General features: G+C 38.5%; 1 protein-coding gene across 1 annotated transcript in view; it reads left to right on the top strand.

Annotated features, from left to right (window-relative positions):
• Positions 1-14,619, top strand: part of CTNNAL1 (catenin (cadherin-associated protein), alpha-like 1) — a 91,997-nt gene that overhangs the window by 34,051 nt on the left and 43,327 nt on the right. Inside the window, 3 exon segments of the mRNA XM_012638525.1 lie at positions 2,557-2,715; positions 4,518-4,610; positions 8,965-9,115. Of these exon segments, the coding sequence (XP_012493979.1) occupies positions 2,557-2,715; positions 4,518-4,610; positions 8,965-9,115 (403 nt within the window).

Genomic DNA, 14,619 nt, shown 5'->3' with positions numbered 1-14,619 from the left:
TTTAAAATGAGTACATTTTGTTGTATATAAATTATACCTCACTAAAGTTGATTTTTAAAAATATTGTTTTGGTTGGGAAGATTTCTCTGTTCCCTGAATGAAAACTTGGTCCTCTCATGACTTACCTGACCACTGTCAGGTAATTGAAAGTCCTGTGGTCACTTTAAGTCAGGGATTCACAAACTATGATTTAGCTGTCTGCTTTTGTATGTAGAGTATCTCAGGACACAGTCCTGCCCTTTTGTGTACACGTTGTCTCCACTGTTTTTGTACTACAACAGCAGAGTTGAGTAGTTGTACTACAGCCAGTGTGGCCTGAAAAGCCTGAAATATTTACTATCTGACCTTCTACGGATAAAGTTTGCCAATTCCTGCTTTAAGTCATAAAACCTAATCTCAGTTCAAAAATTAGAATGTTCACTCCAATATATTAGTCAATTTTTCAATATTCATTCAGTTGCAGGGCTTCTCCCCTGTTCGCTACTCCCCTAGGCCTGTACCTGGAGCTTTTGGGGAAGATGTGGCCTCTTCTCTCCTTTTCACTCCCTCACCCTCCATTATGTAGCCGCTGTTTATGATTTTTGCCAGGTTCTGGCACCAGAGAGAGAAGAGAGGAAGTTGAGAGACAGAAAGTTCTTAGTGACCGGTGCCCTTATAAGATGACTTTGGGCTTGGTAGACTTTAAAAGTTGACTTTCTCTCTCATGGGTACTTTAGTGTGTTCTTCAGATGCTTTCCTGTCCCCACCCGCAGCTCCCATGTCATGTTGCTCCACCCCACTTTGAGGTGTGCCTGGAGATGGAGCACCCATCAGCTCTCCAAACAGAGCTACCTCATGAAAACCTCTCCTCTCCCTTAGCTCTAATTTCTTAATTATTTTTTTTTAAATTTTTGAAGAGGGTCAAGGACTCAAGAAAATGAAATTGGTTTTTGGATTTTCTTAATAAATGGTATACATGGTGATCTGTTTTACATCTTACTTGGTACTGATACCTCTATTGAAACCTCCATTTAAACATTCCATTAAAGATAGAAGAACATGATTTTCTATGCAGTATTTAAAGCCTACCTATTTTATTCCAGCCTATTCAATGTTAACTAACGTATTGTTAACATCCTATCAGTAGAACATGAAATCCTTTGGTGGTAGACTGAATGACTTTCCACAGGCTTCATTTTCCTCATCTCTTAAATGGGAATAACCACACCAACCTTGAAGAATTCTTATAAGGGAGATAATGTATATAAAGCTGCTGTCAGGACATTGCACAGAGCAGGAACTTCACATTTGTTCTCTCTTCCTCCCTTACAGTTGTTAATGAGTTGTCTCCAGAACCATTTGTAAGAGTTACATGACCTTGGCAAGTCACTCAATCTCTGTGGACCTGTCTCATAGTCTGTAAAATAAAGAGCTGGCATTAGATATTCTCTAAGGCCCTGCAAGTTAAATTAAATCCTTTTAAATTCTTATGTGGCATTTAGTTTCCAAAGGAAAGTGAATTTTAACGTCTTTGTTTTTGAGTGTAATTATTCTCACTTGGTTACATGAATGCAGACTACCCTATTGTTATTTTGTAGAAAGTCCTATAATTTGAATTGACATTGGATATTTCCAGAGAAAAAGAAATCACTTCATTCAAACAGGCTTAATTCAAAGTCACATTTTTCTTAGAACAATGTTATTAAAAATGATCTGTTTCTAGACAACTCCAAAATAACTTGTCACATCATAAAAAAGAAAAGGCAAGATAAGAAGAAAAGATTTTGGAGTTAATAGTGTCCAAATGAGAGTGAGTAATGCTTAAAACCCATTCCACCCAAAGTTAAATAAAACTTCAGGGTTTTTGTTATCCTTTTATCTATTATTTCTATTATCCTGGGACCCAGTTTGTTCATAGAGGTAGAGAGTACAGTTCTGGATAGCAACTATAGACAGACTGCAACCTCCCTGAGGGCAGGGATCTGGCCCTACTTGTCATGTATGTCCAGCCTGTCCAGTACGGTGCTGGCCATAATGTAGGTGTTAATACAATTCTCTTGAATATCTAATTGACTAAATCTCACATTGATACTTTTCCAAAAGTATGCTAAAAAAACTTATTAATGATCATGAACTGCCATTTGATTTTCCTCTTAGTACTCTGAATACCACACTTCTGATACCGTTCCATTCCTCACCAACTTTAAGAGCAGTAGAAGCATTTTTTAAGTAAGAGAGAAGCTATGTGGGAAAGATCTGGCTGATAATAGGATGAAAAATGGACCAGGCTGCTCAGCCACCCAGTGACCAGTCCATCTTCTACAAACAACATTACTGCCAGTCCCAGGGGATTCAAGGATGAATTAGACATCACCCCTGCCCTTGGGAGAACCTGTATGCTCCCCACACACTCTTGCCGTTCCCACAGGAAACTCAACACTTTCCCCTCAGTGGAACAAGTGGAACTGCTCTGAGATTTCTCTTCTTTAGTTTTTAAAGTGCTTATGAGGTGCTTGGCTACAAAACCTTATTGTTTGTTTTTTTCCCTTCATCACCCTTCACCCCCTACATCTGCAGCTTCATAGTACAGCAACACAGCTGGCAACAGATCTGTTAAAATACCATGCTGATCATGTGGTTCTGAAAGCATTAAAACTTACTGGAGTAGAAGGAAATTTAGAGGCTTTGGCTGAATATGCCTGTAAACTCTCTGAACAGAAAGAACAGCTTGTTGAGGTGAGTAATAGGTTTGATTGCTACAGAAATTGTAGTTTAATGACAGTTCTACTACTGTGAGGGAATGTTATCATGAATACAACGTTTGGTTAACTGAGCATTTTCTCTCTCTTCTTTGGAATCTTAAAGGTATAGCAAATGTCTGTTCTATTCCTATAACAGACTGGCTTCTAAAACAAAAAATGCTAGAACTCACAAACGAACTTCTTAATCTTCTTTTCCTTTATCCTCTCAGAAAGATTAGATTTGGAGTAGAGCAGTGGAGGTATGTTGTATGACCTCATTTCTGTTTGAATCTGTCAGGGTCTCAGCATGGAAAAGAGATGGCACTCTCAAATGAAGATAATTTGAAGAGGGTTTAAGAAAGGACCTTTTCACAATTGCATTGACAGGGTGTTGGGGAAACCATGAATGAGAGAGCAGTAATTGGGGCTAGTGGTAGCAGAGCTAGTACTATCCCCAGGCCTAGATTAACAGGAGAGTGTGGAACCTGGAAGCCTTTCAGAGAACTACCTTGAGAGGTTGTGATTTTAGGACGAGGCCCAGACACAGCCCAGGGTGACCCCTGCAGGGGAGGAGTGTGGGAGTCAAGGTCCTTTCTCTCCTCATTCCTGCTCTTCTGTGGCTGGGACTGCCCATTGGCCAAACACAGCTGTAGACCATAGAGATCAGTCTCCCAGGGCAAAAAGCAGATTTGAGAAGGGAGGAGAGTGGTTAAAGAGGGACAAAGAGAAGACATCCAGCACACTATTCCTTCCCTGAACCTCTCCTGTTCTGCCCAAATCTCCGTTATGTGTTACTGGTGCTTTACCTGCCACTTTTGTTGTAATTCCAATTTGGCTTATTAATTGATATTCTAAGTCTTCTACCTTTTGAAAATATCAGATATCTGCTAGTAAAAAACCAAAAAACCAAAAAACTTAACCCATGTATACCTTGTATGTATGAGGTATGTGCTAGTCAGCATGTATATAAATGCACAGATATGAACCATCTAATTGTCTTCACATTGTCTAATATATATACCCTGCTCACCAAATCTCAAAGACTAGTGGTTGGAAGGAACCTTTAGACTAACTGGTCTGGCTTCCTCCCCTTTACTTATTTACATAGGAGCCTGAAAACTTCTGCGGAGCATTCTTAAAATGACTATAGATACATCTCCTTTATTTAAGAGATTTGCTGCTATTGTGTTTATAAACCAAATATTATGACTGTAGGGAAACTTGCTAATTTTAGGAATCCTGAAGCAAATTTTAAATTTTTTAAAATTTTTTTTCGCATTTTCTGTTTTTAGCATTAAGAGTTTCAGTAACTTCCTCTGATGTAGGATCTCTAATCATTACACCAGTCTGCCTACACCAGTATTATCTCCAATGAAAGATGTGCTTAATTAAATAAACATAAGGAGAGGAAGTATTATTTGTTGATAGAATGTGTAGCTTGTAGTAATGCTGACATAGTTTAGCTGTGAGGCCCTGGGCAAAGTCACTCCTCTGAGCCAAATTTCTTCGTACATAAAATATGTGGTCACTGCTAGATCCTTTCAAAGATTCCTCTTATTCCAGTATTCTGTGACCACCTTGCCAGATTAGGAAGTAGAAACATTATGTCATACCTTTATTTGTACCTGTTTTATTACTAGAGAATCTGTTAGTACCAATATAGTATTATAATAATCTTCTCAGTAATGTACAAATTTATTTTAATAAATTTTATTTTCTTTTTAATTATAAAAATGATACTGTGTATTGTGAAGGTTAAGAACGTGTAAGTTGAACTAGAGACATCTTCTTTCATAGACCTGTCGATTGTTGCGACATGTATCTGGGACAGAACCTCTTGAAATAACCTGTATACATGCAGAGGAGACATTTCGGGTGACTGGCCAACAGGTATGATAACAGCAGACTGTTCCTTCTATATTATGTCTTGTCTAAGTGTCATACCAATTGCACAGAAGGAAGATATAAATGGTTCTGCATAACTACAGGCCAAATCTACTAAGAGAAAGAAAGATAATGGAATTTTCATTGGTAGTGTGCTGGATCACGGCTAACCTTCCATTGGACTATCTGGTCAGCTGCCAAACTGGAGATTGGCTCATTTAACTGATGCCCTAGTTTATATCTATTTTGAATGAAGCTGTTTACAATGCAGGCTGTTAGAATATGTTTGGAGATGGTTATCATTATGTAATAAACCACAAAAATGTTCATGTTTCAACCTAATAATTATGACATAAAGAGATTAAAAAACAAAAAAAAATGTTTATTACAAATTTACTTATAATAATTTCAACTGGAAACAAAATTACTATCTTAAATTAGGCAGGTAATACTTTATATGACATTAAAATAATAATGATAACCAGAATTAGCAACATCAAAAAAATGTTTTGTTAAAATGTTAAGTGAAAAAAGGATATAGATTTGTTTGTATACTATATAAAATGTATATTCATGTGAAAAATGACTGTATGAGAATATGTAGAAATGAGAGTTCTGCTTGTTCATTGGGAGCATTGTGAGGTTTTTTTTTTTTTTTCCTGGATTTTCTGTAGTACAGATACTACTTTATCTTTGTAATTTTTAAAAGCCTTTTTAAAACTAATATCCCATTTAATATTGTACCTGTCAAATTAACCTAAGGAAAAAAGTAAAGGACATACCTTCCTTTTTTGAAATCTAAACTCTAAAATACAGTTTTCCCGGTGTTCTTATTTCATTTATTATTGTCAGCCAAAAGGACTTGCTCCTAAATTGCAATATTGGATGGTGGAAGTTGAGTTCCTGGAGCTTTGATTTATAGCTGAGAACAGAAAAAGTGACCTAGACGAAATGGTGGTTTGTGCCCTTTGGGAGAATCATGTTGGATGTTGGAGGGATGATCTTGTGCTACCCCATAGAGAAAAGTGTCAAAGACTTATCATAGAAGCAGGAACTATATGAGTGAACCTCCACCGTGATCATCTGCTAAACATTGTATTACAATCAGGGAATCTCTGTTTATTAGGAGAAACCAAGGCTTCAGTATTTGCTTATCTACGTGGGAGTCACCCTACTTACCTTGGCTGCAAATGTATTTCAGTAGAACTGGAGTGTTTGACTCTCCTGCCATATGCAATCAGCTCTCCCTCCTATCCTCAGGCTCTGCTTACCATCTGGTTGCAATTTTTGGCTTACTGTTTCTGCTGCAGCAGAGATATTAGGAATAGCCATATTTTCTTCCCCAGGATGATGGCAGAACCTGTTGTTAATAACTTCTATAATTTAAGAAGCTTTTTCTGTTCCCATGGCCTCAGCTTCTACTTCCAGTCTTTGCCAACTGTCTCACAAAAGATAATTTAAGGAAATAGAGCATACCTCTGGGATGATTTTTATTTATTCTGGATATCTCTTGCTTTAGCAATGTTATTTTTATATTTCCTTTAAAATGTTAGATCATATTCAGGGCATATGGAGCAGTTTGCACACTGTACAAAGGCCCCTAGTTGAGAAGGCAGCAGTGCTGAAACCTAGCCTGTAGTCCACTGGCAAGTTATGTGCCCGTTTTCCCTGAAGAAGGGGAGCCTTGTTCTTCTCAAAAAGCTGCCATCTGCTTGGCAAATCCTGTGCCTGTGGGACTGTGCCCAGAGGGGCACCTAGTTATAGTTCTTTCAAAGGTACTAACTGGATCAGCTAGCATGGCTCTGATCATACCAATCTTCTGCAATTTCTCCAGAGACTTCCATTCTCACTCAGAAGAAAATCCAGCCCTTTCTATATATGCTTCTCCATCACATGGCCACTGGCCACCTTCCCTTTGCTCATGTCTGTCTGTTTCTCTGGCCTATTTGCTCTTCCTTGAACATACTACAAATGCTCCCACCTCATCCCAAATGACTTTCCCTGTGGCTCCCTCACCTTTTCGTTGACCACCTAACTTAAAATACTGTGACTGCCTAATACCATCCATCCTGCTTATCCTTTATTTTTATGCATATCATTTATCCCCTTATAAAATATCTTATAATTTAATTATTTTAGTTGTCTGTCTCCCCCACTATAACGTGAGCCCCATGAAGATAGGGACACTTATTTGTTTCATTTAAAGCTGTTTCCCTAGCACCTGGGATACAGGTGCAGTACCTAGCACGCAGTAGGTAAATGACTAGCCATATGTTAGCCATATACATATGTGTGTGTGTCTGAATAATCCTATATAATGAATTCCATGAAACAGCAACATCATTTGATAGTAACACTAATGCATCTCTGTCACATGATCATATTTTCCCTCATAGCACTTACCATAATTTATAATTATTTTAATTGTATGCTTGTTTATTATTCACCAAACTCCCACTAGAATATAAGCTTCATAATAGAGGGGTTTTACCTTTTTCATTGCCATACCCCCCATACCTAGTATGATTTTTTTACACAGTGGATTCTATAAAATACTAATACTTATTGAACGAGTGTTTGATATGATATCCCCGGTCTGTGATCCCAGAAAGTAGACAGAATCAATGCCTGTTGTCATGAATAGGAGGTGAAAGGAGTGGAAGGGAAAGGAGCTGCTATACACATGTCAAAACTGGACTCCTAATTCCTAGCTCCTGGATCTTTCTTTGTGTGTTATTTAATGGACCACCAGGAAATTTCAGTAGGTTGATGGGTTCTGTTTTGAGGCGGGAGCTAAAGTGTAATTTCTGTTGAATGTCAGGTCAGGAAGTGTGTGAAGATTCAGCTTAGCCACCCATTTTCTGCCTGTATTACAAATTGCATCTGTCAAGTCTTTTGTGTTAGAGTGATTATTAAATGAAAGATAAAATATTGATTCATTAATTCATTCATGTAGCAGTTAACACAAGATAAAGTCTAAAAACCCAAATCTCAGTGGCTTCACACAATAGCAGTTTATTTCTCACTTATATCAAGTCCTGAGCGGTGGCATCGCTTTCTTTCTCGTGGCGAGCCAGGCTCTTTCATCTTGTGGCTCGCCAGTCCCTAGGACCTCAAAATCCTTGCCGGATCATGTGCGTTGAACCATCAGATGTGGAAGGGAGAGAGCACTGAGGAGCGTAAGGGAGGTGTAGTCAGGCTAGGCATGGAATTGGTGGCCCACAGGCAAGTGGACAGGACTCAGTCACATAGCCATACTCCTCTACCAGGGAGGCTGGGAGATAGAATCTTGCTTTGTGTCCAGGGGGTCGACAAAACAGATTTTGAGGAAAATATAGCTGTCTCTGCAACAGTTCATTTATTTATTCTACACATTTACTTAGCTCATGTGGTGCCATGTAAAAGTACCAGGAAGATTCCTGCTCACTTTGTGTGTATATGTGTGTTTTGTGAGAGAGGTTGTGATGTGGAAGGAGCCTGGACTTGGGAGTTAGGTAGATCTGGTTCGAGTATCAGCTCTGCATAGACTCGTTATAGGATCTTGGAATCTGGAGATCTTGGACTGGTTATATACTTGGAATCTCTGAGCTTCAGTTTTTTTAGCTGTAAAATGGGAATGCTGCTTATTTGGGAAGGGTAGTATTTTATTTGTGTGTTTGGGAGATTAGTGTACATCAGGGACCTAACACAGTATCTTACGCATGTATCTATCATGTACTCATAGGTATACGTATATGTTACTACTACCACCTCTACCACTGCTACTACTACCACTACTACTACTGCCATAGTTACCACCACCACTACCACTGCTACTGCTACTACTACCACTGCCGCTGTTACTACTACCATCACCACCACTATTACTACCACTACTACTGCCACCACTACCACTGCTGCTACTACCACCACTACTGCCACAGTTGCAACGACTGCCACTGCTACTGCCACTGTTACTACTACCATCACCGCCACTATTACTACCATTACTACTAACAGTATTATTACTATCTCTTCTACTCCATATACAGTACACTCTTTGTAGTCTGCATATAACTCTGAATTATGCTATGGAAATAACTTTGTTGAAACAGAGCTTTCCTTGAATAAAGATAATTGCTCCCGGAATGCAGGTGTGTATATAACGCATACTATTTATCCGTAAGTCAGATGATAAGAAACAGCAAGTTTTGTTCTACTATGTATATCCATATTGCCCCAGCTGGGGCCTGTGTGTGGAAATTACTTCACAGTTGTTTATTGAGTTGAATTGAATAGCACAGAATTAAGTTTGGTCTCCAAAGTGATTCTGAGGGCTAAGATTTTGAAATTCACACTGGGGTATATTTTGTTTCTTTAGATAATTTCTGCTGCTGAAACATTGACATTGCATCCATCTAGTAAAATTGCTAAAGAAAACCTAGATGTATTTTGTGAAGCTTGGGAATCCCAAATTAATGACATGTCAACACTGCTGAGAGAAATCAGTGATGTGTTTGAAGGAAGACGAGGTAAGAAACTGCCCATATGTTGAAATATATTCATGTTTAATGTGACTCTATTAGTTTTTTAATGCCAAACCTCAGATGCAAATGAATTATCTTGTTATAACCCAACTGGGTTATTTTTGTAGTAAAATATCTTTCACAGAAAAATTATAAAAATATTATTTTGTCCTTTATTTTAGTATCTAAGCAGTAAAATTTGTTGTACAACAGTGTAATTATATTTCTGTGAATTATTATTAACATTCTAGTTTTCCTATTGAAATTAAGCCACTTTTTATTTCTTCTAAATTGTTTTTTAGTTTTAGTACAAAAGCTCCTGGTTATACAGTAATTCTCTGATTTAATTCTACTATAATTTAATTCTATAACTTTATAATGAAATGAATGTAGTTATTTGATTTTCGAATTGCTTTCCTTCCACTTGGATGGAATCTCTTTCCTTGATGACTACATAATCTTGGAATATTGCCTGTGGTGGGTAAGTTCATTGGTATTTCTACAACATGTAGAATAGCACCATATGATGTATAAGAAGGCATCATTTTTACTCTTTATTTTAATATCAACTGGGAGTTTTGTTTATTTCCCATTGTATTATGCATCCTGTTATTTTTGTTTATGTGTTTTTATGTTTTTTTCTTTGAATGGCTTCTGTTAGTGTCAAATAAGCATGCTTATTTTTAAATAAAATGTTATTTAAAGTTATAGCATCAAATTACATATTTATTTTTATTGAATATGAACATTTAAACATTTTGTATTTTAAAAATACCCATTTAGGATAAATGTTGATTTGCTTAAAACTCAGGGAATGATAGACTTTGTAGTTGTAACATCATTTGTAAAGTATAATAAATGTTTACCATGCTTCTACATTTAAAGATTTCTATGATAGTCTGAATAGCATATCGTTTTGATAAAGCATTTATGATTATATGGATTTTTATATGAGGCAAGTTTCATATATTAAAAGGTAAAGTGATCTAATTGATCCACATTTAAGGAAGAATGATCACTTAGCTTAGGAATTGTTAGGAAATGAAGAGAAGTCAATTGGTGTGGTGGAAGGAAACTTGGCCTGGCTTAGCTGGAGTGTCTGTAAGGCCCAGCTCTTTCTCTAACTGGTGTCAGGCAAGCTCTTCCCTGCTTTGGGCCTGAGTGTCCTCAGCTCAGTAATGAAGGTCTTAGGCTGAGTGATCTCAGTGATCTGCCAACTCTAAAAGTCTCTTGTGAACACTACCTGAAGCTAGTGTGCTTTTGAGCTCTGGGCATGAAGATACTCCTAACTGTGTCTCCATCCTGCCTGCCTCTCTTTGAAGGTCAGAGGAATATTGTCTTCAGGTTTTTTTTTTAATCAGTTGTCATCAGCCCATGAAAGTAAGGAGGCTGAGGGAGTGCCAAAGAGTGGCCCTCAGTTTTTCTGGTATGTGATTGACTCCATGGACTTGGAACCGTGTTCCGTGTCTGCTGTGGGAAGCTTTACTAATAGCTGCAGCCAATCCGAAAAGAATGTGGCTCCAAGCCTGGGCAAGCTGATTGTCCTTTTCCAGAGCACCATTCAGCTTAGTATGGGTTTCTCTCACACTATTTTCAGTGCTGGTTACGGTTTTGTTTTCATTCATGTAAATGTGATGTGTGCCTGAATCATCACGTATACTCCTTCTGTGTCCCTGGGTCAGTGAGTTCACCATCATCTGAAACTGGAATGGTTCTGGTTTCCTTGACCAAGGGCCTGAGCTGCCTTCCGCTTTGTGTCTGGGATCCTCACCATTTCTCAACTGGTCTATTCTACTGGCATTTTGGTCTGTCTTCCCTATTTCTATAAAAAAAGGATTTATAACAGGTTTTTTTTTTTTTCTCTCAAGAAAAATAGCAGTCATTTAATAGTTATTCTCTGCCTTAATTCTGGGCCAAGGTCTGAGTAGCAATTAGAATAGTAATTAGAGGTTGATAAGCTTGAGTAGGGTTTTTTCCCCCTATAAATGTAAGTAAATTTCTTTCTTAGGGAAACAATTCTAGTTCCATTTCCTATCAAGGAATCTCTTCCTTTCTCCCTGGGATCTGAAGAATAATCTCATGTTGGGTAAGAATTGGGTAGAAGTTGAAATCCAGGTTCTGAAGCCAGACTGTCTGGGTTTCAATCCTGCCTCTGCTACTTCGTAATTTAATCTCTCTGGGTTTCAAGTTTTACGTTTATAAAATGGGGATAATAATGGCAAAACTACTTCAAATGGTGAGTACGAAGATTAAATAAGTTAATTCACAGTAAGTTTAAATGTTACCTCTATCAGCATCAGCATCATGACCACTATTACCTTATGGTAAAGCTAAATAGTTTATGAGAAAACATTGCATCCAGTTTTTCCCGTTAAGCTCAATCTCTCCTACTTTCTGGCATCCCTCTCTCCCTATGTCCTTTCCCTGACTCCAGAGAGGCTTTTGGACTAGCCTCTCTGGCCCTACCATAGTAGATCTCTTGACCTGTGCCCAGTGGAAGAGAGTGTACACTTGCTTCTCTGTACAAATGAAGCTCATCTCTTCTTCAATGGGGAATTGACACCCTCTGAAAGATTTCTCTGACTGAGCATCTAATGCAACATTAATTCAGTGCTCCCTTTTTTTCTCTCTCTGAGATTTGCCTTTCTTCTTCTTCATTTTTTTTTTTTTAACTTTGGAAAAAGGAGAACTTTATTTCTCGTAGAGGGTAGTAGACTATTGGGTGGCCATTCCGACATGCTGGGAAGCAGAGCCCCAGCCAGAAGCCAGACACACATGCTTCCAAGACTTGCCTTTCTTCTGCCAAAGTTAGTCTCTGCAAAAAACAGCTGGGGAAGTTCAGTGAAAAATAAAAGTCACAGACTACTAGGGTCTGTGTGGGTAAAATTGTAAACATGATCATTCAGAGGTATATAACCATAGTAACAAAACCATAACAATAACAGTAGCTGCCATCTATGGAGAATTTACTGTGTGCCAGGTACTTTGATAAGTATGGGATGTGCATCATCTCATTTAATCCTCTCAGTAGCCCTGTGAGACAGATATTATTTCCACATTTTATTTATGATGAAACTGAGGCTCAAAGAAGTTAAAAGGCCCAGTGTTCCACAGTGAGTAAACTATAGGGGCTGGAACTCTTATTGAGGTCTGAGCGCTGCCAAAGATGAAATTTTTTTTTTTCTTTTTTGTGACAGGGTCTTGCTCTATTGCCCAGGCTAGAGAGCAGTGCCATTATCATACCTCACTGCAACCTCAAATTCCTGGGCTCAAATGATCCTCTTGCCTCAGCCTCCTGAGTAGGTGGGACTACAGGCATGTGCCACCACACCCAGCTACATTTTCTTTTTTCTTTTCTTTTTTTTCCCGTAGAAACAGGGTCTTGCTACGTTACTTAGGCTGGTCTCGAACTCCTGGCCTGAAGCATTCCTCCCGCTTTAGCCTCCCAAAGTGCTGGGGTTACAGACTTGAGCCACCATGTCACCAACCACGGCCCAAAGATGAAATTTTATCAACCATCCACTCTCTATCACTCAAGCAGTAAAACTCCACTCTAGCCCTAAAATATTCTAATGATAATGAACCAATTCTGTAAAAAGTGCTCACTACTGAAGCTCTGAGTTCTGCTTTTTTCCCTCCCAAAGCCATTCCAGAAATAACTAGGAGATCCCAATCTTAGGCAGTTCAGAAGGTACAGAGGAAGGAAAAAGCAATGACTGGACTCTTGTTTCGGCCCACTTATTATTAGCTGAGGATGGGGCTGGCTAAATTACAGAAGAGATGTAATAATCTGTTAGTAATGGAGTCCTGGGCATATTGCCTGGCCTTTTGAATTTCAGTTTCTTTATTTCAGTGGACATAGATGAAATAATTTATTCATAGTGCTTGCAATATAGTAAGTGATAACTGATGTTTTGCTTTTGTTTTTACCATTACGTGACCTGTAACACGTCCTTTAACCTCTATCCCTGAGGTTCCCATCTTTAAAACAGGGGAATTAGACTAGATTGATACAGGCAAATATACAGCTGCCATTCCTCATTCTTGCTCCAGGACAAAAATTGCTAATTGATCTTGGTACTGTTTTCACATTGAGCTCACATGTCACCTCTCAGTCTTTCTGAACACAGTGCTCTACCACCCACCATGGATAGACCAGAGCTGAAAGGGAGAATCCTGTACTTGTTTTTGGACTACATGGTCACCGTGAATCCTTTTACTTTAAAAGCTGGATCTTATGTAAGTGGTCTCTTCTTTAGGTTTAGGTAACTTATACTGAAGAAATCAGGGTTACCTTAACTTCCTAAGGGCTGAATAGAAATTCCTCCTTAGCTGAGAAACTCTGCTGCCTTCAGTTGATGGGACACCCATTGTTTAACTGGTAAAGTGCCTCTCTGTTCAGAAAGGCATGTTGACATGGAGTTGGTTGATTTCTTGTACTGTCTTTCTTGGTCCTGACTTTTATCATGAAGCTCACGAGCATAGTTTTTTCCACAAAAAGTCTGACTCTTGGTTAGCTGGTATTGACTGGACTGAGTCCAGTGCCACAGTGTTGTTCTTGCTGTTATGTGGGGTTGTTGTGACAAACCTGCCCATTGCTTTCCATACAAAGGTGTAGTCTTCAGGTCCTGATTTCTCTTTGCTAGTATTATAAGTCATTATGACTATTATCAATAGGCCTTTGCTGTATGCTAGCCACTTTAGTTCTGCTCTGCATAACTTGACTCCTGTGATTGGGAAAATTATCGGACATGCTAGCAAGTATCATTTAACCAGCCAAGTGGCAAACATCGTACTAAGCAATGAGAGGGGGCCTTTAGTGTTCTTATATTTGGAGTCAGTCTGAGAGCTAGGTCATCGTCCACCTTAACCCAAGACGCTTAAATTTCATACTAGGACCTCTTGAAAATTTCAAGAATGTTAAAATCAATACTTGTCTTCCTCCTTTCTGCTTTCATCTTATTTGGTCTTTTCCAAACCTCCGAGGAGGCCATGGTCTTCATATTAGAAGGGACCAGATCTAAAAGACTCCACTTTTCCTTAGTGATGAATAGGTGTCAGCATTTAGAATTTGAGATTCTTTTGGACAAATACATGTCAAAAAGAAGGCTTCTTTCATAGCTTGCAGACTCTCTCTCTCTCCTTTAAGGAAGCCAAATTCCCTTTGTTTTATTTGAGCCATTAGAGTAATGTGACTGAGCTTTGGTTTATAGGGATGTAACTCTAACTAAACTATGTAGGGCATTTTTGATCATGGATGGCATAAACCACTTCCTTTTTTTTAAATCAAGGCTCCTATCAAGATCTTAATTTAGTTTTCAGTTCTGTAACTACTGTTCTTTTATTTCTGGTAGTCCTGTTTCATAGTCCTGGCTTATTTTATCACTTGGCATATTGGATGTTACTAAAATGGCGAGCACAGGAAGAGGAACATGTTTGTGGATAAAGATGAGCTTATTTGGGGGAGGTATGAGTCTGGAACAAGGGAGTGATCTGTCTAGACAAGAGGT

Source organism: Propithecus coquereli, unplaced genomic scaffold (genome assembly GCF_000956105.1).
Source record: "Propithecus coquereli isolate 6110/MARCELLA unplaced genomic scaffold, Pcoq_1.0 Scaffold130, whole genome shotgun sequence".
Classification (NCBI taxonomy): domain Eukaryota; kingdom Metazoa; phylum Chordata; class Mammalia; order Primates; family Indriidae; genus Propithecus; species Propithecus coquereli.
Note: the sequence above shows the minus strand (reverse complement) of the source record. Positions and strands in the feature narration are given on the sequence as shown.